Source organism: Furipterus horrens, unplaced genomic scaffold (genome assembly GCF_987537825.1).
Source record: "Furipterus horrens unplaced genomic scaffold, mFurHor1.1.pri manual_scaffold_1, whole genome shotgun sequence".
Classification (NCBI taxonomy): Eukaryota; Metazoa; Chordata; class Mammalia; order Chiroptera; family Furipteridae; genus Furipterus; species Furipterus horrens.
Genome location: NW_028327171.1, coordinates 120,277,282 through 120,304,276, shown reverse-complemented (window position 1 = coordinate 120,304,276; position 26,995 = coordinate 120,277,282). Strand labels below are relative to the sequence as shown.

Sequence of the window (26,995 nt, the reverse complement as noted above, 5' to 3'; positions counted from 1 at the left end):
AAGTTTAACAGACTGCTAACATCCCACAGGGACCAAAGATGGGGAAATGGGCTCTCACACATGCTGGAGGTGGGAGATATTATGTCACAATCTATTGGGCATTTTGACAATATCCATCAATGTCCCATCAAAAAAGTGCTGAATAATATGTATTCAGTGTGATTATACTTTCATTTTAAAATATTATACACATACTCCTATATTTGTGAGTCTAACATATGTATCTAACAGTGGATAGAGAAGAACACTTCCCTTTTAAATTACATACATCTTCAGCATGAACTTCTAAAAAACTAGAAATATATTACATATGAATTTGAAAAAATATAGAAAACAAAAGGGGAGGGAGCACCTCATCCTGTTCCAGGCATGTAACAGATGTCCACAGGTGCAATGACTGGTATTTTTATTCCAGTGCCAGGCTGGTACCCAAAAGTCCATCATACATGTGGGCACTTGGGGAAAACAGTCTTCATTTAATAAACAGAACACCAAACACATGCAAATGAGGTCAGACATACAGAGGTCCTTCCAACCCAGAGACCACCCTGAGAACCCACAAGTCCAATAAGATTGTGCCCATTTTAGAGGTGAGGAAACCAAGGCCCATAGTAGTACTGACGTACCCAAGTTAGTGGTAAAGACTCAGCACAGCCTGTGGCCTGGTCCAGAACAAGACAGGGGAGAGGATCTAAGGGCAGGTCTGATACACAGAGTTAACTAAGCCAGACTCTTCCACGTCCTGGCAAGTTCATGAACTTCCCTGCATTTCACTCTCTACCGTCTACAAAATGTTCTTTGCAGAACGGCTGTGAGGATTAATTGAGATAATGTATTCCAGTCTGGCATGTAATAAGTACTCAACAAGTGCCAGTCATGACTACCACTTCCAAACAACTGTTAAACGCTCCCTCCTGTACTGAGCCCGCTCATCACAGGCCACTGTACTCCGTGCTGCTCAGCTTAATTCTCCTCCAGCTTCACACACAGAATGAGCCTGCTACTCAAGGCCACCCCAAGGTCACACAGCCAGGAGGCAGCTAGGCTGGGACATGCCCCGAGGCAGGTATGACTCCACCTTAAGGGGTTCGGGTGGGAGGGCTTACATTATAGACTTCATGGGGTGGGGAGGTGGGGGATACCTGATAGGCTGCTGTGAGGCAGACACTGCTCTAGCAGGCAGGCCCACCCCCTGCCTCTCCTGAGCTGTGCCCACCAGGCTCTCCCACAGAGCCATTCTGCCCAGTGAGCGGAACCCAGTGCAGGGCCTCCTGCCCAGATCACGATGTTCCCAAGAACAGGAGGCAATTGCCCTGGCCAGCCAAGATTTACAGGTTGTTTACTTTCCAACAGTTACTGCTCTGGATAATTAATGCCACATAAAACATAATGGAGGCCATCATTACCCCAGAGAAAGGAGGGCTGGGAACCAGCACTCCTGTCCTGATGGCAGACAGAGAGAGAAAATGCTGCCCACACTGTGTCCAGCATGTGTGATATGTCTTGTCACTTGCATACGTGGAGCATTATGCAAGTTTGTGGACACAGAGCACTCACACACAGGCATGCTTCGGGGAAAAGGTTCTGCCATCAACAGACCCAATCCCAATTCTGAGGCCGTATCGCTGGGTGACCTTGGGTGAGGCACCTAACCTCCTCACAAACCGTACAGGTGTCCAGGGCTAGGCACCATGCCTGGCACACAATGGGTCTCTAATAAGCACTTGGCAGATAGTAGGTATATGTATATGCACAAAAGTAAAAGAGTAAGAGTTAGAGACTTTTTAGAGAAGAATTGTTTTCAGGGCTGGGGCAGGAAAAATACAAGATGTTCCCCTTGTCTTAAGCATCTGGTAGTATCAAAAGTGAGGAGATGCTCAGAAAAAGGATGGAGGCATGTCAGAGCAACACACAAGCCAATCTGAAGAACTTCCCAATGACTACAGCTGGCATAATTTGAGCAACAAACTAGAGAACAATAGTGTTGAATTTTCACCCGCAGAATAAAATAAATATCCACAAGTCTATGCTGATATTATATGTGTGTGTGTGTGTATAAACTAATGGTAGAGAAGAGAAAGCTCTTTCTTAGAATAGCATTCCAACTGTGAAATGCTGGAAGAAGAAAGAAAGAAAGAAAAATTGGTGCAGACACGATCCACCAATGGATGCTAACAGTGAGTCGGCACAAGTTTAAGGATAATCAAGATATCAGCCTATTCTCCAAGTATCTCCCTCAAAATGTTTATTAATTACAGAGGGAAAAATAGTAGCTTTACAACCAATAAACCTGGCAGACACTGCTAAATCATCAAGGTTACTACAACCAGCAAGCAGTAAGACAACTGAGCATCATCATTCCCAATATGACGCACTGGCAAGGGCACAATGTCACTTCTGTGGCATTCTTGCCAAAAATGCATAACCTCGGTCTCATCATTAAAAAACACAGAGAAACCCAAATTGAGAAGCATGTACAAAACTGACCAGTAAGCCCTCTGTGAAGCTCATGAAAGAAAAGGAAAAGCTAAGAGACTGTCACAGATTGGAGACTAAGGAAACATGACAATGAAGTGCCATGTGGGATCCTGGGTAGAAGTCTGGAACAGAAAGGGGAAGGACAGTAGTAAAGAACTGGTAAAATCCAAATGAAGACTAGGAGAGGTAATAGAATCACATCAGTATAACTGCCTGGTTTCAATCATTGTACCACAATTATATGCTAACATTATGGGAAGCTAGGTAAAAGGTATACAGGAATTCTTGGTACTATTTTTCGATACTTTTCTTTCCGTCTAAGATTACTCTCTTTTTCTTCCCCACTATGCCTTGGATTCCCAAGCCCCGCCCAGACCTGTGGACAGTGCCCCTGAGTGGGCCCAGGAGTGAACAGCTTATAAGCACTGCTGGCTGATTCTGAATCAGGGGCCTCTGGACCCCTGGACACTTGATCAGCATCTTCAAAAATTGTTTGATTTGCTCTTGTACTGTGAATGGTATCTCTTTTTCCTTTTTTATTTTATCCTTGATTGTTGCTGGTTCATAGGAAAGTCACTAATCCTTCGTGTTAAACTTTTATCCAGCTACAATGCTATACTAAAACCTATGAAACTGCAGACCACTAACCCATTTTGGGCTATAAAATGGCAGCTGCATATAGTTCCACCAATGCAATGGTCCTTACAGGCCACTAAGCAAAAGGGCCACAGAAAAAAAGGCAATGTATAAAACAAATGCATGTAAACAAATGAGAAGATGCCTCAGTTTTACTCCTAACAGTTATTAAAAATTAAGTAAATTCAAATGAAAACGAAGTGCTCATTTTCTGTGTGCACATTAGAAAATACAACACAGAGCGCAGACAAGGCTGTGGAGAAACAGGTAGTAGGGGTATCAATGCCTAAGTCAATAAGACAAAGGACAGTAAAGAGTAGAAAACCAAATCTCTAAGGACAGAACTATGACTCACTCAGACACCTCCCCTCCAAGCCCTGGAACTATGTCCCTGCTAAGGCTGAGGGCATTCACGTGTCCTTGATCAGGCAAGATCTTGGAAGTAGGTGCCAACAGCCTGGGTGCTCATATTCCAACCACCACTGTCTGGCCCCAGCAGTCCCATTATCTGTCTTACCCTCTGGTAAGATAGATAAAGGACTCTCTGGAGCAGTCAGTCAGGTAAACAGGGCTTTTAAGTATAACCCCGAGACAACCAAAGCCTCCTCTTCCCTCTCACCTGCAGGCCTTCCAGAAGAGTATCCGTACACCTACGGACCATCTCAGGGAACTGCTCCACTGTTAGCCTTTGCTTTCAGAGTGGAGAAAGGAGAGGGTGGGAGCAGTTTATACAGGGTCCAGCTGTCGGGCCACACCCGGTCCAGATGAGCATGCCACCTAGCCAGGCCAATAATTCTTCCCTGGGAGTGTGGACGTGGAAGCAGGGAATGAGAGGGCCAGCCTCTCCAGGTGTTGCCAGCAGCTTCTGATGGCCTTATTGTCAGCTCTCTGGTCACAGAGGCGGGGAAGCTGGTGGAACGAGAGAGCACGAGGCAGATCCCAAGAGAGGAACAGAGAAGAGAGTCAGAAGAGCCCCATGGTGTTTGAGCCTCTGGCTTCAGTTTGCTCCTGAGGCCACTCGGCCGCGGCACTGCAGCGCTGCCTTGAGTCCCGGCTTTGTGTGCTGCCAGTTGCTGGCTGACGGCGGCCCACTGAAGAGGTTCCGTCATTGTCATCACCCATCAAAAAGTTGGACAATAACAAGTGCTGGATGCGGACAATCTGGAACCCTCATACACTGGTGGGAATGTAAAATGGTGCAGCCACTTTGGGAAACAGGCTGGCAGTTCCTCAAAACACTGAACAGAGTTACCATGTGACCCAGAAATTGCACTCCTAGGTATATACACAGGAAAAATGAAAACATAGGTTTACACAAAAATGTGTACATGAATGTTCACAGCAACATAGTCACAATAGTCAAAAAGTGGAAACAACCCAAACATCCATCGACTGAAGAATGAATAAATAAAATTAGGTACATCCATATAATGGAGTCTCACTAGGCAATGAAAAGGCACGAAGTTCTGATACACACGGTGATGTCGATGGCCCCTGAAAATGTTATGCTGAGTGAAAGAAGTCAGTCACAAAAGACCACCATTTGTGCAACACCATTTATATGGAATGTCTAAAATAGGCAAATTTATAGTTAGAAAGTGGATTCATGGTTGCCTAGGGCTGGGGAGGAGGGGGAAGAGAATGGGAACTAATTACTAATGGATGCAGAATTTATTTCAGAAGAGACAAAAATGTTCTAAAAATTTGTTGTGGTAATAGTTTAATATAGTTAGTTAAATATACTGAAAATCCATACATGGATTGTATGGTATGTTATTTTAAACTACTTTTTTTAAAAAAGGAGATCAGATTAAAGTATCATTCTGTGACCCAAGGCAAGTCACACAGCTTTGCTGGCCCTCAGTATTATAGGTGGCTATAATACAGAGGCGTGGGATGGGGAGGTACATAGGCTAGATCAGTACTTCTCAAACTTTAATATGTTCATAAATCACCGGTAATTTATTAATATGCAAGTTCTCATTCAGTTATTCTATAACAGACCCAAGATTCTGCACCTACAACAAGCTTTCCGGTAGTCCTGCCCCATGGACCACATTTGCAGTAGCAAGGCATCCAAGACATCTTAAGCCACCTCTAGTTCTAATACTTAAGGAATCTACACTTGTCCATCTCTGTGAATTCCCAGAGTATGTGTGGTCTCTCCTTCGCATTCAGGACTCAGAGGGTCCTCTAACCACCCAGATAGAAGTTTCCAGTTCGTGGGCACTGGCAAAGGAAGGTCAAGAACCTCCCATATCTACCTCAGCACAGAGCCCCTGGCTGTGCACACGAGAGGTCTTCAATCTGCAAAGTATAGAGCCGTGAGTAAAGCAGGGCCCACCCACATTTTCTCTGCAAGGTCCAGTCCTCTCCTTCTAGAAAGAAAAAAGTGAAGAATAGCAGTACCCTCAATGCAGTGGCTAACAAATCCTAGTATACCCTAGCCTCTGATCACTGGGGTGCTTAGTGAAAACAGATTCCTGCCCCTCCCAGTTCTAACACAGCAGGAACCGCATACTCCAGGAGGTTCTGATGCTTCTGCATTTTGGTTCAAGGCCAAATACTACTCTAGAGCCACTTTGGAGAGAAGACAAGTCTGCACCAAGAGAATGTCGGGAGCCCACTACACATGCTGACAAGTCAATTCTATCCTCCAGATCTCAGTTTCCCCATCAATAAGTGGTTGAATGAAATACCCTTCAAGGTACCCAAAGGACATTCCTGTGTAAGACAAGGTGAGGGGCAAACTAGAAGTTAAAAAGGGAGGCCAGCTTTCCACCTCTGGCCTCCAACCAAGAAACACCAACCCACCCACACAACGGGTTTCTTTGCCAGATAGCTTAGAAAGGAAGAGTGTCCCATGGGCACCTGTGAGAGAGGGACACAGTCCTCAGAAAAATGAGGTGGGAACATCAGTTCCTAATTAACACAAGGAAGCACCTGTCCTTCTCTGTGTGGCCTCTACAGACTCCCAAACTGTCCATACCTGGGCTCACACCTGGACCCACCTCACCAAGCTGAATGACCCAGAAGCATTCCATCTTTACTCTGGGCTTCCTTCCTTCTCTTATGAAATAACTGGGTTCATACAATGATGGTACCTACTTGTGTAGAGTGGTTACTTTAACACATAACAAAATTCAGAAAACACCTTCCTCGTTCAGTGCAGAAAATTTGCATACATTCTTCTAAGTAGTAACTCTACCATAATCCACTGGGCCCTGAAACCTGACTCAGGGGTCCATTTATAAAAAGTAAAGTGGTACTTCCTACCCCTGACCTTCCTGCTTCTCTTCCCTCCAAACAGCTATGAAAAATATCCAAACTTAACAGCAGAAGAGAAATAACATTTATTAAGATCCACTGATATACCCGGCATTAAATATGATTATATTCCTACACTGTACCATACAAATTATAACCCTTTCTACTTGTGCAGTGACCAAAGCAAAGTTTATTAAACCTGGTCCTTCAGCCCCATCGATGGTCTGTCCTGGATGCCAGAAACCGGTTGGTGGGTTTAGGGGTAGGGCACTCATAGGTTCCGAGCAGTAAGCTGTGGCCCACAAGCTGTTGGCAAGGGACAAAGCCACAGTGCCCTTTGGAACCAGAGAGGGCATGCTGACAGACACAAAAATGTTTGTGCTGCCAATGCTGGTCCTGTGGCAGCTGGGCAGTGCCCTCATGAAGTTGTTTGAATTATGGGCACAAGTCTGTTTGAGTTGCCCTTGAAATTTTGGAGTGCACTACTTTATTTTTATAGTAAAAGCCACAGTACTTGGTCAAAAAGTGAGCTGGCTTAAAGAGTTTCTGCCCAGATTGAAGAGTATGTGACATCAGTAAGTAGACAGGATGCTTTACAAAAGCCATCAAAGCCCCTGAGCCACTAAAAGTGGGGAACAGTCCTCTGACATCACAAACTGTGTTTGGCAGCACCCGGTGAAGATGTGAACAAGAGGGACACGGTAGACCTCCCTGCCTGAGGACAGAAAAGCAAGTCCTCTAAAATTTCATTTCATGGAGTATAATGATGGCTTGTCTGGAAGGACAGACATGTTCAATCACCAGCATCAAAATCCTTCCAGACCCAAGAGACTGAGGCTAAAAAATCTGGAAGACATTTCAGAAGAATACAGAACAACATCCAACAGAAATAGCAAATGGTTTGGATGACAATTGTCAGCTTCAGGAAAGCCTCCAACTGCCTATCTAAGAAGATGTTCAAGGAAAGGAAAAGAGTGGAGGAGCTAAGGAACAGAAATAAGGTGTTTGAAAACTTCAACACACACAGAGAACAGGGGGTCTATGAGAGAGGGAGCCAGTTAAAATCTGACTGAAACTGCACTGAAGATCAACTCACCTACTCAGAGGAGGAGTGAGCCAGAAAACGGAGATCAAGATGGAGTCGGAGGTCACTTGGAGAAACTCAATGATTGTTAACTTAAATGCTTCCTCAACATTTAGAGAGAAAAAACAAAGTATTTTTAAAGTTACACAAAGAAAATCAAATGCACAAAGCATCTGCAGTTCAAGTACAAGTCTCCACCCAGTGCAGGCCTCTTGACAGAGACAAAAGGCACAGGAAGAGGGTGAGATTCAAAAGCTCAAGCTAAAACTCAACACTGCCTGAATTACATCAAGGACATGAAACGCAAATTTGCAGAAAACCAATGGAGGAGGGAATTTACTGTTTAGAAATAGAGATGCTTCTTAAAGTGTGTGAAAATATCAGACTTACGCATCAAAACCTTGACTCTCAGGAAAAAACTGTCAAAGATCTGGGGAAAGCAAAGGTGGATCAAATCAGGTCCCATGAGAAAACAGCTCAAGAAAGTTTGCTGGTGGTTTTATAGATTGAGAGAAAACTCAGTAATATTTTTAAAAATGCTCACAACAAGTAAAAAGGCTGAATTAGTTTGAAATTTCAGCTTTTCCAAGTGGCCCCTCGGTGCCTGCTATTCTGCTCACAGTCCAGGGCAGCAGGCAAGAAGGTCATGTATTAAATGACGCATCTGTTTTGGATGCTTTGACATCTGGGGCCAGGCGGTCCCTTCCAGAGTTGTTCAATTCTTAGAGACATTAAATGACTAGTCTCTGTGAGTGCTTTTCATATTCAAACCAGCCAATGCAGAATCCATGTCCCAATCACCTTCTCTTCCCGGCTTTCACAGAACTGTGTCACCATGCAGGCCACTACCCCCTGCGCCATCACTCCAGAGCCCTGTATCAGACAACCAGGCACAGCTCCTCTGCCCAGAGCCAATCTGAAACTGCTTATTACTCTGCCTCACCCCATCCTTCTCCTTGGAAACCACAATACAGGGTCCCTGCTGTCCCCTCAATCCCTGCTGACTAACCCTGCTGCTTCTGCATATGACCCCTCCACTTGGGGACTGTTACAAACTATTTTTTCAGTGGTAAGCATATCCTTATCTGTTGACCTCAGAATACCTGAAAAAGAATAAAACCTACACTGAAAGCAGATCAGGACATCCCCTGCACCATCAGGTGCCCAGGGCAGCGGCGGGAGGAGCTGTGAGGGCTCACGGACGTGGGCTGATAGCAAGGTTTGAGTCAGGGTTTCAGCAGCCAACCTCTAAACATGTACAAGCACAGTAGGACGTCTAATGTATCTGCTCACTTTAAATTAATTCTCATGGAATTCTATTTTATTTAACATGTTACTTAACTGATGCTGCATTTGCTTTCACTCACATTTTAATAATGATAATTACTACCATATTATTTCCAGAATATACAAGGTTTTAACATAATTCTTAGGAATATATCATTCCCTGTTATTTGGACCATCTAGAATTAGGTCTTGTATTATATTTTAACTGAACTAATTCATCCACTATTAAAACACAATTATAACATGACCAGGAAGAGACCTTTAAAATACTAAAACTCATTTCTACAAGTCTATGAGCTGTAATAAGCAGTCTGTACAAGTAACCTCATATTTATTTCAATAAATGTTGAAACCCAACCAATGAGAACCACATATCAACTAAATTGTAAGTATTTTATTAGTTTATTAACTCATAGATTAATTATGAGAACCTGACATTTGGGAAAGCATTTGTCCCTTATTTTGTTTTTCCTTTTAACCTCTGTGAGGTGGTTTATAAAATTCTTTGCTGAGTAAGCATTTCTAAATTTTATGTAGCCAAAATAAAGCACCATTGCACGGCACAAACAAACCAGATATCTCATTTAATTATCAAGACAAGACCTCAAGTGGGTGTTATGTCTATTTTACCAAAAAAACATGGGCTGACAAGTTCAATAACTTGGGAAGGAATAGAGAGCCAGAATTGGAACCTGGGTGTATCTAGCTCCAAAATTCCTGGCTTTTGATCTGCCACCTAGTTCCTAAAAAAAGAGTAATTAATACTGTCATCCAAATTGGTATTACCAACAAGGAGGAAAAAATTTTAATTTAACAACACAGGCTGGATATCTTTCATGGGTATATGTAAGGCTCTACCTCATTCTTTTTATGCCTGCACAGTATTATACTATGTGAAAGCTCTATATTCAATAAGTTATTATGGGACAATGTGGGAAGTAATAGAGTTTGATTTCTACCTCATCCCTTATACACCAAAATGAATGTCAAAGTGTCAAAGACTGGAAAAGGAATCTTTAAAAATAGGTGAATATTATTAAAATCTTTAAGTGAAGAAGGCTTTTCTAAATAGGACATGTAACAAAAAAAGTTAAGGTAAAAATCCAATTAACCTGGTCACATAAAAAATTATAAAATTTTTTATCATATAAAAAAAGGAGCAAGCAAACAAAAAAAATGAATGACATAAGTGAAAGTATGGAAGTATGTTTCTAACACACTAGTCCAAATATGCAAAGAGCTCTTACAAATAAATAAGGATGAAAATCCCATTTGAAAAGTGAGTAAATCACATGGAAGGCAAAAGGAATAGAAATAACCCGATAAAATATGAAATATATTCAACAAAGTTGAGGAAATGAAAAACTAAAACAGGAATACTTTATACTTTATATTTCCCCCATTAATGACCAAAGGTTAAAGAGTGTTGGCAAACGTATAGAAAAATAGACATCCTTCATTCATTCAAAGAAGTTACATATGCCAAACACTGTGCTAGGACATGAAGTGAACAAGATACTCAAGGTCTCTGCCTTTAAGAAGTTTATATTCCAGGTGAGGTAGAGGTGGGAGATAGGTAATAAGGGAGGAGGAAATAAACAATTATTCATATAGTTATTGTTCATAAAAGTACAAATCAATACAACTTTTTTTACAGGACAATATGGTAGTATCTACCAAAATGTTGTGCTGGCAATTCTATTTCTAGAAATTTATCCTGCAGAGATTTTCGCTCCTGCTTAAGGATAAGGATGTGGGTACAAAGATGCTCACTGGAGTTCTAGGTATAATTATGAAAAGTGAAACCAAGCCCAATGTTCCTCAAGAGAACAAGTTATGCAACATCCATACAATGGGACATAATGTAAGCAGTAAGGATCAGCTTTGGTTTATTTTAGTAATGTATCCACTGGAAAGACTTTGAGGATATTTTGTTGGACAAAAAAGAGAGAGAGAGAGAGAAGCAAGTTACTAAACAGTATATATAATATAATCCCATTTCTCTCAAAAAGAGGCACACAAGTATCTATGTATGGGTGTCTATATAAAATTAGATATATGTAGATTAATGTATACTATACAATTAAGCATATATGGGTTAATGTATGACTAAGAAAAACCTCAGAAGTAAGGTTAATTATGGAAAATCATATGATCATTTCATTAGACAATGATAAAGACTTTAAAAACTCAAAACATTTAGCATAAAACCTCAGCAAACTATAGAAGATATAGTCAATAATATTGTAGTAACTATGCATGGTGTCATATGTACTAGACTAATTGGGGTGATCACTTCATAATGGGTAATTGCTATGTCGTATACCTGAAGCTAATATATTGTATGTCATCTGTAATTAGAAAATGAATTAATTTTTAAAATAACTTTTATAGAGAGTAAAAATTTATGTACTATTTGGCTATTTTGTTTTATAATAAGTTTGTGCTACTTTTATACTCTGAAAAAAACAGTAAGGGAGAAAGTATTTTTTAAAAGTAATATATTTAAGGGTCATTGATTTACTCAGTTTATATCCTCAACTTCAGGCTAAAAATTAATCTGGAAAGAAAGTCTCAGCTACGGAGAAAGGATAGAGTAACTCATCCTCTGCCTCATCCTTTACAATTGAAGACACTGATATAATCAGGGAGAAGGGAAAATATAACTATGTACTTACTACTTGCCAGACATTCATTATTTACTTAACTCTCAAGGCAACACACAAAATGAAACCATCCCAATGCCAGATAAACAGAGGATCCTAGAGATTATTTTCCCAGAGCAGAAGCTGGTTTAGAAATAAAAATAAAAAAGCTATCTTTCTGTCTGGATTCTAGGAGCAGGGAAGATAGGACCTCCCCACAAGGTGTCTTATTTCCCTGGCCATTCTCTCGGGTCACTGTGGATGGAGAGACTGAAGGGTAGGAGGGGGGTAAGAGAAACTGATTGTTTTTTTGTTTTTTTTTAATTATTTATTTATTTGTTTGTTTTATTTATTTATCTATTTTTAGAGCAAGGGGAGAGGAGAAAGAGAAGGAGAGAAACATCACTGCGTGGTTGCCTTTCACTCGTGCCCCTAACTGGGGACCTGATGTGCAACCTAGTCATGTGCCCTGACTGTGATTATGGTTTTTTTTGTTCAAGGGGGGATTTTATCTCCCTTCCATTTCTTCATGGTCCTCTCCCCTGCAAGTGTCTTACAGATTCCCTCAGAGCTACACCCCTCATGGAAGTGCTCAGCCTAGAAACCTGCCAGTAGAAAGTCCTAGAAAAAGTGGCCAGAAAAATGGGTATCTCCTTTTCCAGAACCCCCACATCACAACTCAGCCACTTCCCAGGCTAGCCTGGTCATGTGATATGGGAAGGGAGCCTGATTCCACCTCTCTCAGCCTGCCACCTGTAAAATGGGAATATGTAATATATTTTGGGAGACAAATTTAAGACAGAATATCATAAAGTGTTGTGTAAATTCTAAAGTGCTAAACAAAGTATCACCCTAAAGGCTATGAGGTGCCCACAAAGAGTAATCCTTGACACAAATGCTCGCATCATTTAGAGTCCATTGTTGTGATCACAATTTTAAAGATGGTGTTTTAACACCATGCATAGGCTATGTCTCCTCCATATTATCTGTATTATCTGATCGCACAGTGAATAAAAAAACATGGAAAAGTTCAGCAGATCTTCCTGTCTGTAATTTGTCTGCAAGCTATTACCTTTCAATTCTAAGAGGTGCAATTCTTAGTTCTAGAACCAACCCTATGTTAATCTTTGAATTAGGAAAAGGATAAAAATAGTGAAAAATTTCAAAGCCCCAATTTGATGACCTTGTTAACTTCCAAAATAGGGTTAGGGTAAACATGGGTCTGCTTTATTATTAATAATGATTAACATGTCAATGTTTACTCTGCGCCAGACAGCGTTTTCAGTGTCCTGCATATACAGTAGTCCCTCTCTATATCATGGTTCACTGATCGTGGCCTCACTGTATCACGGGATTTTAAAAAATATTATATTTAATTATTTATCGCAGATTTTTTTGCTATATCGTAGGATTTTTCGGTACTGTATACATATGTTGTTAAAGTTACATAAGTTTAAGAGTGTAGAATATGTTTAAGAACATAAGTAATGTTTATAAAAGTGTGGAAAAGGTTAATAAGGGAGTGGGAAAAGTTAATAATGGACTAGGAACAGTTTATAAGTGTGTGGGAAGCATTTATAAAGCCTTAACATATATAAAAATACTAAAATAAATGTAAGGTTCCTACTTTGTGGATTTTCACCTATCGCAGGGGAGTCTAGAACGCAATACCCGCAATAAGTGAGGGAATACTATAGTTACTCATTAATCCACATTGTATTAAGCACCTAGTTTGTAGACATTTTCTTTCCTCTGTTTAATAGATGAAAATTGGAGCAACTGAGAGGTTAAGTGACTTGTCCAAGTGGTCGCTCAATGGATCAGCCTCAGCAAGGAATTTGGAGATCTTGGCCATCTGGTCTCCATCCATATCATTCACACTCCTGTGTTCGAAACCCTAGTCATCCTGAAGTACTTAGGATTCTTTGGATAGACAGTGTGCTTAAGTGCACCAACACCACCACAACCCATTCCTGCCTTTGCACATGGCTTTTCTTTCTTCTCACTGAACCACCCACTCCTTCCAATAGACAGGATTTTATTCCATTAATAAATCAAAGTAAGCGTCTTACAGAAATTCATAACTATGTTTAAGATTCAAAAAGTTGCTTTGGTAAAAAAATACCAAAGCTTTCCCCAAAACAAGCCATTCTTGTAAAGTTGTGTCTTATCTCAAAGCCAGAATTTACTACAGATTGCCTGGGGTTCTCTTTCCTGTTTTCCATGACTTCTCCCTCACCACCCACTTCATCCCTTCCCTCTGGCTCCAGCCTGCCTTCAGGAAAGATTTGTCCACTGTAACTTTTGGCCACTGACAGAAGTTGATCTGAAAGTTTTCAGACCTATATTCAACAGCTGTCTACCACTTTTCTTTAGGATTCCATTTCAGAGGAAAAAGACATACTTTGCTTTTTCCTTAAAAAAAATTTTTTTTTTAATTTGTTTTTACAGAGAGGAGAAGGAAAGGGGAGGGAGAGGGAAAGACACATCAATGTGATGTACAAGAGAAACATCAACCTGTTGCCTCTTGCACACCTCCAACGACGGACCTGCCCAACAAATCAGGCATGTGCCCTAGCTGGGAATTGAACTGGCAACCCTTCAGTTTGTGGGACGATGCCCAACCCACTGAGCCACACCAATCAGGGCAATATACTTTGTTTCTCAAACCATTTTCACCATATCCAAAATTAGTTATTGGGCTTGGTGACAGGAAATCCATATCTAATACTCCTTGCAGAAGCCACATGAAGTCAGGGCATTGGTTTGACATTGCACTGAGAAATGGACATTCAATAGTTTTAATGACTTTTTGATTGATATATATATATCTTCCTTTCTATGTCTTCAAAGAACTTTAAACACATCACTACAAGGAAAATGACATGGGACAGCCCCATAGAAAGAGTGCAACATCACAGAGCCAGGAGAGTAAATACTGAATACTTAATAACAAACTTTTCAATTGACAAAAAAAGTTGTGGCTGATGTGTCAAAACTATCTTTTAACTGAATCAATGCCTATGTCATATGACATAAAAGTATAGGCTACTTTAAATAAGGTATGCTGAAAAAGATATCCAGTACAGCACACTAATAATAGCAACAAAAAGAGAGAAATAAAATGGAATAAAATAAATAACCTGATTTTAATTTTCTGAATATTCATAGAGCACCTATCATCAAGGCACCAAGCTTAATGCTGGGAATATAACCTGTCTGATATATTTATCCACCCTCATAGAGATTCCATTCTATTGTGGGATATGGGCACTATAAATAATCACAGTGTATATTTTCTTCCAGCAGTTATGACAATATTGTCATAAATAATGCAAGGAAAAAGTAAAATAATATGCAGACATAGTAAGTGATGTTTAAGAGGTTTTAATAATGACAGAAAATGTTATTACAAGAATAGTATTTAATAAAATCAAGAAACAATTTTATAAAGCATATGAATCTCATAAATGTTAAAAAAGGATATAGAAGGAAGATTAAATGGCTGTAAAATCCATCTATAAGAATAATTGAGAATGGCTAAGAAGAATTTTGAAAGGAACTTCTACTCCCAAACAGGGAAATATGTATTTCCAACGAGAAATAGGGTGTGACTCAATTAATCTCAGGGGTACAGGACAAATACCTATATATAATGGTCTGTTTCTAGACTAACAGTTTAGAATATGGTTTTTTAAAAGTTTCAAAAGTGGCATTTTAAACCCATAAGAAAAGGGTAAACTAGGCAATAACTAGTAAGTTATCTATTTAGAAACATAAACTTAGACCTTTATATCACATCATAAGTTCCAAATGCAACATAATAACATAAATCTTACTGGGAAAGCTGAAAATAATTCAAAATATCATCAAATAATTAATTATTAAGTTTCAAAAAAAATTCCCAACTTCATTTAAATGTTAAAATTTTAAAACCCTTAAATAGAATGTAGGAACCTACTAAACTGATTTAAGATGGGCAAGCATTCTAAGCATGAAATAAAAACCATTTTAAAAGACAAAAAGTTGACAATAGACATTTAAAATAAATTTCTAAACACACACAAAAAATCATGGCATATATCGCATTCCACCTTTTATCATTATCACACAATAAAATAGTTAAATGGCCTGCAACGAGGAAAAGTTTGCAATGTACAGCAGCTAAAAGGTTGATGTTCTTCATATATGGTGTGCTCTCACTATCAGTAACATATAAACATCCTGATAGGAAAATGTGCAAAGGATATAAACATAATTGGTGGAGAAATAAAAAAGATCAATAAACATTTTTAAATATTCAGCCACATTACAATGATAGAAATGCTACTCTAAAATTAAATTCTGTTTCACTAATCAATGTCCAATACTGGGTAATAGTGAAATGTACACCACTGGCCAGCATGTAAATTGGTACACTCTGATGAGAAGGCAGCTTGGTGAATGTATCAAAATCCTTATTCAAACCCTTTGATTCAATAATTCCAATTCTACTTCTAAGTTATGTATCTAAAAATAACTAATCAATATTTTACACAAAGATAACAACCAAAAACTAAGTATCCATATTATGAAACTGCCTAAGTAACAACTGTAAAATGTAATACTCTGTAGCCGTTAAAAAACTTAAGTTCTCAAAACAATTTTAAGACATATGTTCACAAATACAGTAAATTAAGAAAATAGGATATATGTTTGTAACATGATCATAATTTTAAAATATGTATATACAAATATGCAGAAACAAGGTTAGCAGTTGTTCTCAGGTAAAATTAGAGATCTTGATTATATTTTTCTTTTGATTTTCCTCTTTATCCTTTTCTCAATCATCAAAAAAAATTTTAATGAACGTGTATTATTTTAATTATCAGGAAAATATAGTTTAAAAATATCTAAAGTAAATACACCAAATTAACAGAGGATGGTAAGACCATGGGGCAACTCTTTCTCCCTCTCTTTTAAGGCATCTATATTGAGTAAAGAATAAACTCTTCTAAAAAGACCTGGTATGTTGACTGCAAAATGATGTCCAAAGTTGATTGGCTAAAGGTGGGCGAGGGTGGAGGGAAAGTGGGGAGGGCAGTCAAAGGTCTTAAGACAGCCAGGGAGGCGTGCGCACCCAGCGACCTGGTCCAGCAGCAGTGCCTCAGGCCACCCACTCCTTAGCACCACAAATTTAAGCTCAGGAATAAGAACCACCTCAGAGTGCAATGCTCCATAAACATCATACAATTTCTTCACGCTACATTGAGGCAAGAGAGAGAAGCAACTGCTCATTACAACAAGCTGGTAGCATTTGACCTTCAGTGAAAGAGAAAGGAAAATGGCTGAAGCCCTTCCACCAAATAAGCCAAGATGCACAGAGGTGCCTTCCGCATGGCCACATCACCTGTCATCAATGGCCACTGGGCTCAGCAGATGGAACACAAATATTGGGGCCTGAGCCAGGTGCCCTACTGCTTGGCATGGCAACTCACTGAGGCCACAGAGCTATCCACAGGGTTAAGCATGCCCTTCCACTGAGCCATGTCAACCAGGGGAGAGGGGTGTTTCCATCCAGAGGCACCTGCTAATTCTGAACTGGTTCCCTGGCCCAGAAGCTGGCAAGTTCAGCAGTCAGAGGACAGCTTGACGATCAGGTTGAACTTCCACCCCCAGCTGGCTTCCCAAATTAAGGAGTCAAAGTTCTACAGAAAGGAGGCAGCCTGTGCACACTGCAGCTCCTCTGCAACTTGGTACAACCCTACAGAAACCATTATGTTCCTCTGCCCCTCTGCTCTTCCCATTTAGGTATTTATTAATATGTACTTCTAAAGATTTTATTTATTTTTTAGACAGAGGGAAAGAGAGAGAGAGAAACATCATTCGGCTGCCTCCAATCACCGCCCCTAATAGGAGCACTGGCGTGCCACCCAGGCATGTTGCCCTGACTGGGAATTGAACTGGCAAACTTTTGGTTTGCAGGATATGCTCAACTCACTAAGCCACACCAGCCAGGGCTGCTCTTCTCATTTAAAACTGAGGGGTAATTCATCCACTTGATTCCAGGGTGTCTATGAAGCGACTCAAAAAGAAAATGCAATAAACACATACACATAATCACAGAAAACTACAAAAACGCCACCCATCAGGACACTGATACATAAAGGGAGTCAGAAATCAAAAAACCACTATCAATCAGGCACTTTACATACCTTCATTGTTTTAAATGTCAAAAAATTAAAACTTCCCATTTTACAATGAAAACAGAGGCTCAGAGAAAAAGAAAAGGCATCTCAAAGTCACAGACCTAGGAAATGCTCAAGTTGGAATTTAAACTCCAAAGCCAATGCTACTTCTCTAGGGACACAGTGAAATACAGTAGTCCCTCTCTATATCGCGGTACACTTATCGCAGCCTCACTGTATCGCAGGATTTTTAAAAATATTATATTTAATTATTTATTGCAGATTTTTCACTGCATCACAGGATTTTGCGGTACTGTATACGTATGTTGTTGAAGTTACGTAGGTTTAAGAGTGTAGAATATGTTTAAGAACATAAGTAGTGTTTATAAAAGTGTGGAAAAGGTTAATAAGGGAGTGAGAAAGGTTAATAAGGGACTGGGAATGGTTTATAAGTGTGTGGGAAGGGTTTATAAAGTCTTAAAATATATATAAATACTAAAATAAATGTAAGGTTCCTACTTCGCAGATTTTCACCTATCGCTGAGGGGTCTAGAACATAATACCCACGATACATGAGGGAATGCTGTATTGTGTTCCCATCGCCACAACGGACACCTCTCTGGCACATGTGGAATGCAGCCCCCATGCTGCGTTAGGACAGGGCCTGTCTTCCCACCACTGTAGGTGCAGCTCTAGAACGACAGGCCTGGTACAGCAAATGTGCTTAATCTATGTCCAGGAAAGGACATGAGTCATGGTCACAGTAAACAGCAATTATAATAATGGCTGCAATCACTGAGCAAAGAATGCTACCCATTTTGGGCCTGAGTAACAGCAGAGTTGATGTGTCCATTTTTCAGAGGAAAACACTGAGGCTCAGTGACGCCTCACAGCTAGGAAATGGAATCCAATGGACACCACTGCTCCCTTTCTGAGCCCCACCTCCCCTACTGTGATAAGGTGATGAAACTAAAATAGGTGGTTCAGGTATACTCCCCCTTCCTCCCGGGGGGGGGGGTGGTCTCTCCAGCCCCCTGGCTCTGCCCTGGCCCAGTGCTCTGGCCACTACCTTGGTTGAGGTAGGTCAGTGTCTCTTCATGAAGCTTCACGGCTGGGGATGTTGCAGCGCACAGCACGTACTGCAGGGGTGGCAGGCGGGCTTCGTTCTCAGGGGACAGCTGGGGCTCCTCCTGCTTGAAGATGGGCAGAGCGAGCACATCACTGCAACACACAGAGGGAGCAGTCAGGAGCAGAGCCCCAACAGCCCATGTGCAAAGACAGAGCCAAGTTGGGAGTAGTGAATGCAGACCACGGTCACCACGAGCAGCACAGCGAAGCACAAGGCAGCGTGCTAGTTCAGCCACACACACCTCACATCACAAATACTTGCAAAAAGAGCAAACAAATCTGTGATGATTCTACTTTCTCTCAAGGGATTTAGTCAATCAAATCATTAATGAAGTCAAAATGCAAAGTCACTTAACATACACAAATTATAGAAATATTCTCTGTGACGATGGGACTAACAGCTCTGGATTGAACTTTAGATGCCATTCTGTTGCCATCCATAAGAAAGACATTATAAAGTCTTGCTTTTAGAATAAGACTCTGAACAAGTATTTTAATTGTTTATTCTCTTTCATTTTTTTAATCCTTACGCAAGGATATGTTTATTGATTTTCTAGAGAGGGGAGGGAAGAGAGAGCAAGAGCGAGAATCATCGATGTGAGAGTGCAACACCAACCAGCTGCCTCCCTTACACACCTCAACTGGGGACTGAACTGGCAACTAGGTATGTGCCCTGATCAAAAATTGAACCTGCGACCTTTTGGTGTGCTGGACAACTCATTAATCATCTAAGCCACCTGGCCAGGGCAAATATTTAAATTGTTTAAATAAATTATTCTACTTATTTGCTACTTCTCGGGATAATACAACTCTGTCCTTCGGGCTCTGTAAACTATGCAAATACAGAAACTGTTTGCTTCACTCACCCAGACTGAGATATCCCCCCACCCTTCTAAAAATAAAAAGGACAGCTGACCCATAATCCCTATGATAAGGGTCATACTAATATCTCCTAAATGCAAAACAAGGACATTGGTTTCAATTCTGTTTTCTTATCCAAATGGAAAATGGTCAGATGTTCAACGAATCTTTTCTTTTCCTCCACCTCTGAACAAAATTCCTTGCCGTATCCAAAAAAAAAAAAAAAAAAGTGTGTGTGTGTATCAGCCTCACATCAGCCTATGACTGGAGAACTTGATTCTAGATGTATTTTTAAATGCCTTTGCAAAGAAAAAAGAAATCCTTGAGAACATGAATGACCTGTGGGCGGAAGACTTGTTTAAGACCTCTAAATTATGAGCAGCATGAAAACAGGTGCCAGAAAAGTGCCAGTGCCCTTATCTTGATAACCCTCCTCCCTCTGTGTGTCCAGGGTTATGAATCAGATTCACTGACCCCACTTCACTGGATAAACAGCAGTCATTGGAACAATCTGTTCCTCACACAACACAATAAACGAATTCCTCTAAAACACAAACTCAGCACACACCCCAACACTGTCTAACCAATTCTCAGAAGGAAAAATCAGGCTTGGAGCACACCTGGAAAACCTCCTGTGGGTGCACCCACCTCCCCTGTCATGGTCCGTGGCCCAAAGACCAGAGCACAGTGCTATGTTGGCTGTCCTCACATCACACCTTCCTTTTGTCAGACTGGGGCACACTCCCAAACCCAGTGGTCATCTCGAAGCAGGGAAGAAACAGGCAGGCCTGCTCACCCAAGGATCGCATAATTTCACATTTGCCCAGACCATGTTAATAATCCATGGGCTGGCTGCTGCCTTTAAATTTTTAAAAAAGCAGGGCGGGGGGTTGGGGGGGGCATTAAGAACCATCACTCAACAGGAACTTGTTTCAAGCCTGGCATCTTTATTTGCCCAGGAATAAAAGTCATGAGAACACCAAACAGAAAAGGCAAAGAAGGGAGTTTTATAAAGGCCACCACCCAGGTAAGGTCAAACAACTTGCAAACGTTCTGCAGTGAGGAGACAACCAAAAATAAAACATAAAAATGAAGGAAGAGCCCTGGCTGGTGTGGCACAGTTGACTGAGAGCTGGCCAGTGAACCAAAGTGTCACCAGTTCAATTCCCAGTCAGGGCACATGCCTGGGTTGTGGGCCAGGTCCCTGGTTGGGGGCATGTGAGAGGCAACTAACTGATGTTTCTCTACCTCTCTTTCTCCCTCCCTTCTCCTCTCTCTGAAAATAAATAAAAAATATATTTTTTAAAAAGAAAAAGAAAAACCAAGGAAGAGGACAAGACCCTCACTGTAGAGTTGGGGGGACGAGGGACATATTTACTGACCCCCTCTACTTTGGCCTTCATTGAGGTCAACTTCTACAAGGCAAAACCCTACCTTCTAAGAGGTGAAATAAAACAGGTGCAGGGGCATGGACCAAATGCTTCTCTCTCCATGGATCCGAAATGACCCCAGAAACAAATATGGCTTCATGGTGCTTTTCACCCCAAGTCCCCACCCCCACCCCCAGTGCAATGCCAAAATCCTAAAAGGTATCTCAGTATTATACAGACAAATTTCCAACTCAGTAGTAGAGGCACTTTCCAGGCAAGGGGAATTCTTCCTATCGGGATGACATTTTAGGCATCCAGGAAGTTTTCAATACACTCACCTTCCATTCAAGGTCACCTTTAAAATCATTGTTAAGATATGGCACACACTTAATGGTCATAAACTAAAACTTAGGCAAAACTACACCTAAAATGCATCATGCAGTACAATAAAAATATTGTAGCATTTTGTGTAAGTGAATGGACATAATTTTCTGCCAGGGATTAACATCTGCCCAGCAGGCTTCGGACATCCTCCAGAGCAGCTTCCCTCTGGTGACATCGTCAAGGTCTTCAGGGAGGCCATCAGTCCTTAATTAAGACCCAAGACAAATGTCATCTCCTCTGACTCTGGCCATGAATGAAAAACAAGACACATCAACTCAATCATTCCTTTGCCTTCTGGATAGGGGATGTCTTCAAGGAGGGCTATTGGACAAACACCTATCAGAATCCAGGATTTACAAAAAACTCATACTGTTAATAAAAATAAATATTCAAAGAAGCTGTTTTTTAAGGAAAAAAAAAAGCAAATAACACGAACTGCTAAATCTGGGTGGGAACTTCTTGGAGAAAAAAAAAGTCATTCCCGGGGACTCTCACTTTGGGGCTGTCAGCGCCCGACTCCCTCGGCCTCACAATTCCCTTCCTCTGAGCCCGTTCCAAATGCTGTTTGGGTTAAATCAGGCACATTTCATAAATCGTGTCTAGGATGGAAATAAAGACAGGCTAAAGCTGGTTCAGGCGAGTTCAGAAAGTGAAATGATTGCCCATTAGTACCCGGCCAGCTGCCCAGCAGTGGCAAACAATCCTCCAGGGACGGACGCTAACGGGGTCCTACTTCCTTTAGGGGATAAAAGAGAACTTTACAAACAGGCAGGACTTATTTTTCCCTTTGAAGAGCACTAGTCAAATCCCTGAAGAAAAAATATTTCCATCAAGGGCAGGAAGAGTGTGGGCCTTAGGCCAATATGCGCAAGACTACTTGGAGGGAGGGAGCAAGCAGCCCCTCCGAGCCCCCGCCGGCACTCTCGAGGCTGAGGCGCAGGGCAGGGCTCGCCACGCACTCGACCCTCAGCGGGACCAAGGGCACTGGAGAGGGCACGAGGCGCGGAGAGGGGTACAGCAGGGGACTAGACTTCCCCGGGACAGGCGACACTCCCACGCCAGAGGTAAGGAGATGGGGGACGAGGACGCACTGGGGTTGGCTGTGGCCAACAGGTGCGAGCTCCGAGCCCGCCACAGCCGTCCGGCACTAGGTTCTGCAAGCCGGGCCCCCAACACCGCGCGTCGGGTCACGCCAGCGTCCGTCCGTCCGTCCCTCCCTGAGCGGGACTCCGGGCTGCTGTTTCTTCTGAGTGCTCTGGGGCGGAGAGCGACGAAGTGTAGCGCAGGGCGGGCTCTGAAGACCCCGGGCCCCAGAACTCCCTTCGCCGCAGCGACGTCCGACAGCACCTCGCCCGCCGACCCGGCCCAGTCCCCGTCGGCCCACTCCCCGCCGGCGGGCGGCGCGGCCCTTACCGCAGGTAGCTGCTGGAGCTGTGCTGGTTGTAGTGCTCGGGCTGCGTGTGCCAGAACAGCATGGCTGCAGCCCGAGCGCCCCACGGCCGGCGTGCAGAACCGGACGCAGCCCGCGCCCGCCTCGCCCAGGCACCTGAAAGCGCGCTCCGAAGCGCGGTGGCGGCCCGCGCCGCGCCTTTATGGACTGCCCCCGGGGGCGGGACTGCCGCCGCACCTGGGGAATCCGCACCCGCGCGCCCTTCCAGGGAGCAAGTGCCCCTCCCGGGCGCGGCCTCGTATCCCTAGGGTGGGGCTCAGGTGACCTTTACTGCAGCGCCAATGCCCTCACGCGCCTCCTCTGCGCCCCGCCCCCGACCCTAAGCGCGGGGCTGGTCCCCAGAGCGGCACAGTGGTTGAGGAGAGGTTGCTCTGCGCTTGGGTGTCGGGAACCCAGAGGCAGACCACCTCTGCTACTTACCTTGCTCTTGTTTACTTACACTCTCTGAAATCGTGGCATTTTTATTTTTACTTGTGTGTTATCTTCCCACCTAGAATCCAAGCTCCAAGAAGGCAAGGCCTGGACTCGAACTCACCTGCTGTCCTCACTGCCTAGAAAAGTGCTTGGACACAGTAAGTGCTCTGTGAGTATTTGTTGAATAAATATGAAAAGGGAATGCATTAAGTGAATAATCAGTCAGCTGGAGCAGATGACATTGAGCTGAGGAAGCATCTTTATGAACATCTGGAGGGAAAGTAGCTCCAGGCAGAGGCATCAGTAATCACCAAGATCCTGAAGCAGACCTACTTAGGCATGGGACTGGGTGATCAAAGGGAGAGCTTAGTGAATGAGGTGGGAGAGGTGGACAAGACAGATCATAGAGGGCCTAGCAGACCCTGCAAGGAGCTGGGTTATATTCTGTGTGTTTTAAATAGAGAAGTTGCCTATCTGATTTGCCTTTAGGAAAGGTCAGTCTGGAAGAAGTGTGGACAGTAGGTCCTCGTGGGGATCAGTTAGGAGGGAGCGGAGGTCAAACAGCTCTAACCTAACTACCCAAATTCTGTCCCTGAGTGTTAAACAAATGAAGTCCAGTGGAGACCTGGGCCCACAATTTCCAGCTCCCCATTCTGTTCTCTCAGCTTCCTTCCCTCCATCCACCACTGGCAAGCCGCTTACTCTGAACAGCTCTCAAGGACTACTACCTTCCCTCTACTCTTCTGCCTCATGAGAAAAATGAAAATGTGCCACTTGGGTACCCCTTCAAGTAAGGACTTGTTGCTCCAGCCACAGGGAGTACGATAAGCAGACAACCCTCAGCCACCAGCACCTTCAGGGACTGCCTCTGCTGCAGAGAGCCACTATTAAGGCAGGAGTAAGAAGGCTGGCCATCTCTGCTGACAGGCTCTTTTAGCCCCAGGACTCCCCATAGACCAGCTGAAGCTGTCGGGAGGGGCGCTCCCTCAGTCCGCTCGTGTTTCCTTCTCATCCCCTGCACAGGTGTCAATCTCAGGGAAACTTCCTAATAAACATCCTGAACACTAATCTTTGTCTCAGGGTTCATAATAAGCACAGCATTTAAATGAGAGGCATTCTGGGTCATGTGGAAAAAGCATGCCCTTTACTGGATTCCTTCCCCCAGAGCACCTGCCATGTGCCAGGCATGGCACTGGGTGCTGGGGTGCAAGCTTACTTTCTAAAAGAAAAGGCCAGCAACTACAGTGCAGTGTGTGTGATTAAGAAAGTGGAGGCTGCTCTGGGAATATGAAGAAGGACTTTGAAGCTCTGAAAACTCTCCCAGATAAAGTAATGTCTCCTGATGGATGGGTAAGTGAAAGTTAGGCCAGTCTGTGAAGTGAGGGATAGAGGATGCTCTCCAGTTGAGCACGCAGCATGTGCAGAAGCCTGGAGGAAGGGCACTGAACATGGGAAACAGAGATTACAATGGCTCAGACATGGGTTTACCAGCTAGCTGGCTCTGTGAGGATGGGTGACCCTGGTTGGTGTAAATTGACTGCGTGCTAGTGTCTCTTCAAAAGATGGGCACCTATTGCCTCACCTCACTCCTATCTGGCTGGCCCTGTAACTTGCTTTGACCATAGAGTGCAGCAGAGGTGATGTCCCTGTTCCAAGCTGGCCGCTAGAAGGCCGGGAAGCAGCTGCCTCCGCTCCCTTGAAGTTCTGAATCACCATGTAGAATCCAACTGCCTCAGTGGAGAGAAAGGCCCACCCAGCCTCCAGCCATTCCACCTACTGCAGAGATCATTTGGATGCACCCATGGATCTGCTCCAGGAGAAGTCACATGGAACAGATTAAGACATCCCACCAAGCCCTGGTAGTTTTAAGTTACTAAGTTATGGGATGGTTTGTTTTATATCAATGAAGAAATAATATCCTGGGCCCTTTGAATCTCAGTTTGGCCATTGGTAAAATGGGGGTGATAAATCTTTGCTTCAGGGTTGTGATGAAGCTCAGGGTCAGGTAAGTGTAACCTCTCAGGAATGTTTGATTCTTTCTGTGTATTGCAGGTGACTGCATTCCTTCTCCCCTTTCCTTGATTTTGACTCTCTTGAGGGTAAGATTTAACAATGCCCAGAGAGACTGCATCTGAATCACATGGTAACATAACCTTGCCTTTGACTCCTTGTTGTTGCAGGGCACATTTAGGCCCAGTCTGGATGCCAGGGGCTTCCAATCTAATGAGGAGGAGAGGGGAGAAGGCAGATATGCAGGCAAGGGCCTGCCAGTCTCTTCTTATTTTGTAAGTATCCACTTACACTGGAATATTTACTTTTACTCTGTGCTAGGTCTGGGCCATACACTGGAATCTCCCAATGCTGAGAAGTAGGCCCATCACCCTGTCTTACCCTTGAGAAAACCAGGCCTCTGGGTTTTGAGGCTGGTAAAGATCTCTGTATCTATGCTCTTTGGGTGGCATCAATTCCTGTCCTGAGGCCCTGTATCCTTCCTTCACACAGGCTGTATAAATGTCCTATGGTCAGATGTGTGTCTATTCTCAAGGAGTAGCACAGGGCCCCACAGGTTTCTCAGGGAGCAACACCCTCTTGGCAGTTCCTCAGGGTTTCCAGCTGATCTTGCAGAAGGTCACAGTGAAGATTCTGGGCCTGATGCCTGAGAGGATATTTTTTGTTGTTTGTTTTTTAGGTCTGGTTTCCTTTTGTTATTGTTCTTATTTAATACATAAACTTGTGGTAAGCATAAATGATAAGCTTGTCAGCATCGTAAGTGGATTTTCACTCCAATAGAGTAATAGCTAAATCAGAGTGGGAGCTTTGGAGTAAGGTTTCCTTCAAAGTAGTTGTTATTAGAGAGGGCGGCTTTTTTGTTTGTTTGTTTGTTTTAAGTTTGGCATTATTTATTTAGTTTTATTTTATTTATATATTTATTTTTAGAAAGAGGGGAAGGGACAGAGGAAGAAGGAAAGAAACATGAATGTGTGGTTGCCTCTTTTACACCCCCAATGGGGAACCTGGCTTGCAACCCAAGCATGTGCCCTGACTGGGAATCGCACCAGAGACACTTTGGTTCACAGGCCAGTAATCAATCCATTGAGCTATACCAGCTTGGGCTGAGAGGTCGGCTTTTAATGAAGGCTGCCTGCTCTGGGTGCTGCCATCTTTATCTGAGAGGCAGGCTAGGTTCTCAGCTATCTCCTCCACATAAGGGTCTCAGTGGAAGCCCTTGAGGGCCAAACTCAAGTACCACTTCCTCCCATTCACTTTATTTGAATCTTTTCTTTTTCTGCCTCTAGGTTGGCAAGAATGCTATCCCAAGGCAAACTCTCAACCTAGCTCATGAGGTTTTCTTCTATTTCAGCATTTGGGGAAGACTTACAGTGGAGGAGAAAGAAAGGGTGAACTTGTTTTCCTCTTTGTCCTGCCTGTGCTCTTGCCTCGGGTCATGATCTTCACTGGGACTTAAGATGTCATGAAAAAATGAAGACAGCTGCTGATTTTTCAGGCTTTGACTCCGATGTTTATCTGAGGAAGGGAGGGACTGCTTGGTTTGGGGTTAGGTGGAAAGAGGTAGAGGACCTTAACAGTGTCTGATCCTGAAAAGCCGTTGATATATATATATATATATATAGACTTAGATTCCCTGAAGGGAAAGGAACTGAAATCCCAACTGTTATTTTTGGAGTATCTGCTCTGGGCTGGACACTTTCCATGGTAGCCCTGGGAAGTAGGGGTTGAATGCCCATTTGCAGATGGGAAAGCTGCTGAAATTTGCAAAGCATGAGATGGAAGGAAGAGGGCAAAAGACCAATAGGAGGTAGAGA

The 26,995-nt window shown here is 42.8% G+C and overlaps 1 protein-coding gene and 1 long non-coding RNA gene across 3 annotated transcripts in view; one reads left to right on the top strand and one right to left on the bottom strand.

The window, feature by feature from the left end:
• TFCP2L1 (transcription factor CP2 like 1) overlaps positions 1-22,854 on the bottom strand; it is a 56,387-nt gene extending 33,533 nt beyond the window's left edge. Inside the window, exons 1-2 of the mRNA XM_090279245.1 lie at positions 22,721-22,854; positions 18,634-18,785 (exon numbers count right to left, since the gene is read on the bottom strand). Of these exons, the coding sequence (XP_090135371.1) occupies positions 18,634-18,785; positions 22,721-22,782 (214 nt within the window). The 5' untranslated portion in view covers positions 22,783-22,854. The remainder of the gene's footprint in view (positions 1-18,633; positions 18,786-22,720) is intronic.
• Positions 21,985-26,675, top strand: LOC150021841 (uncharacterized). 2 transcript variants are annotated; one of them, XR_016511372.1, is made up of 5 exons: positions 21,985-22,371; positions 23,252-23,340; positions 24,797-25,030; positions 25,352-25,456; positions 26,468-26,675. It is a non-coding gene; the product is annotated as an uncharacterized LOC150021841 (long non-coding RNA). The 2 variants fall into 2 exon arrangements; XR_016511374.1 differs by lacking the exon at positions 24,797-25,030.
• The last annotated feature ends 320 nt before the right edge of the window (positions 26,676-26,995 follow it).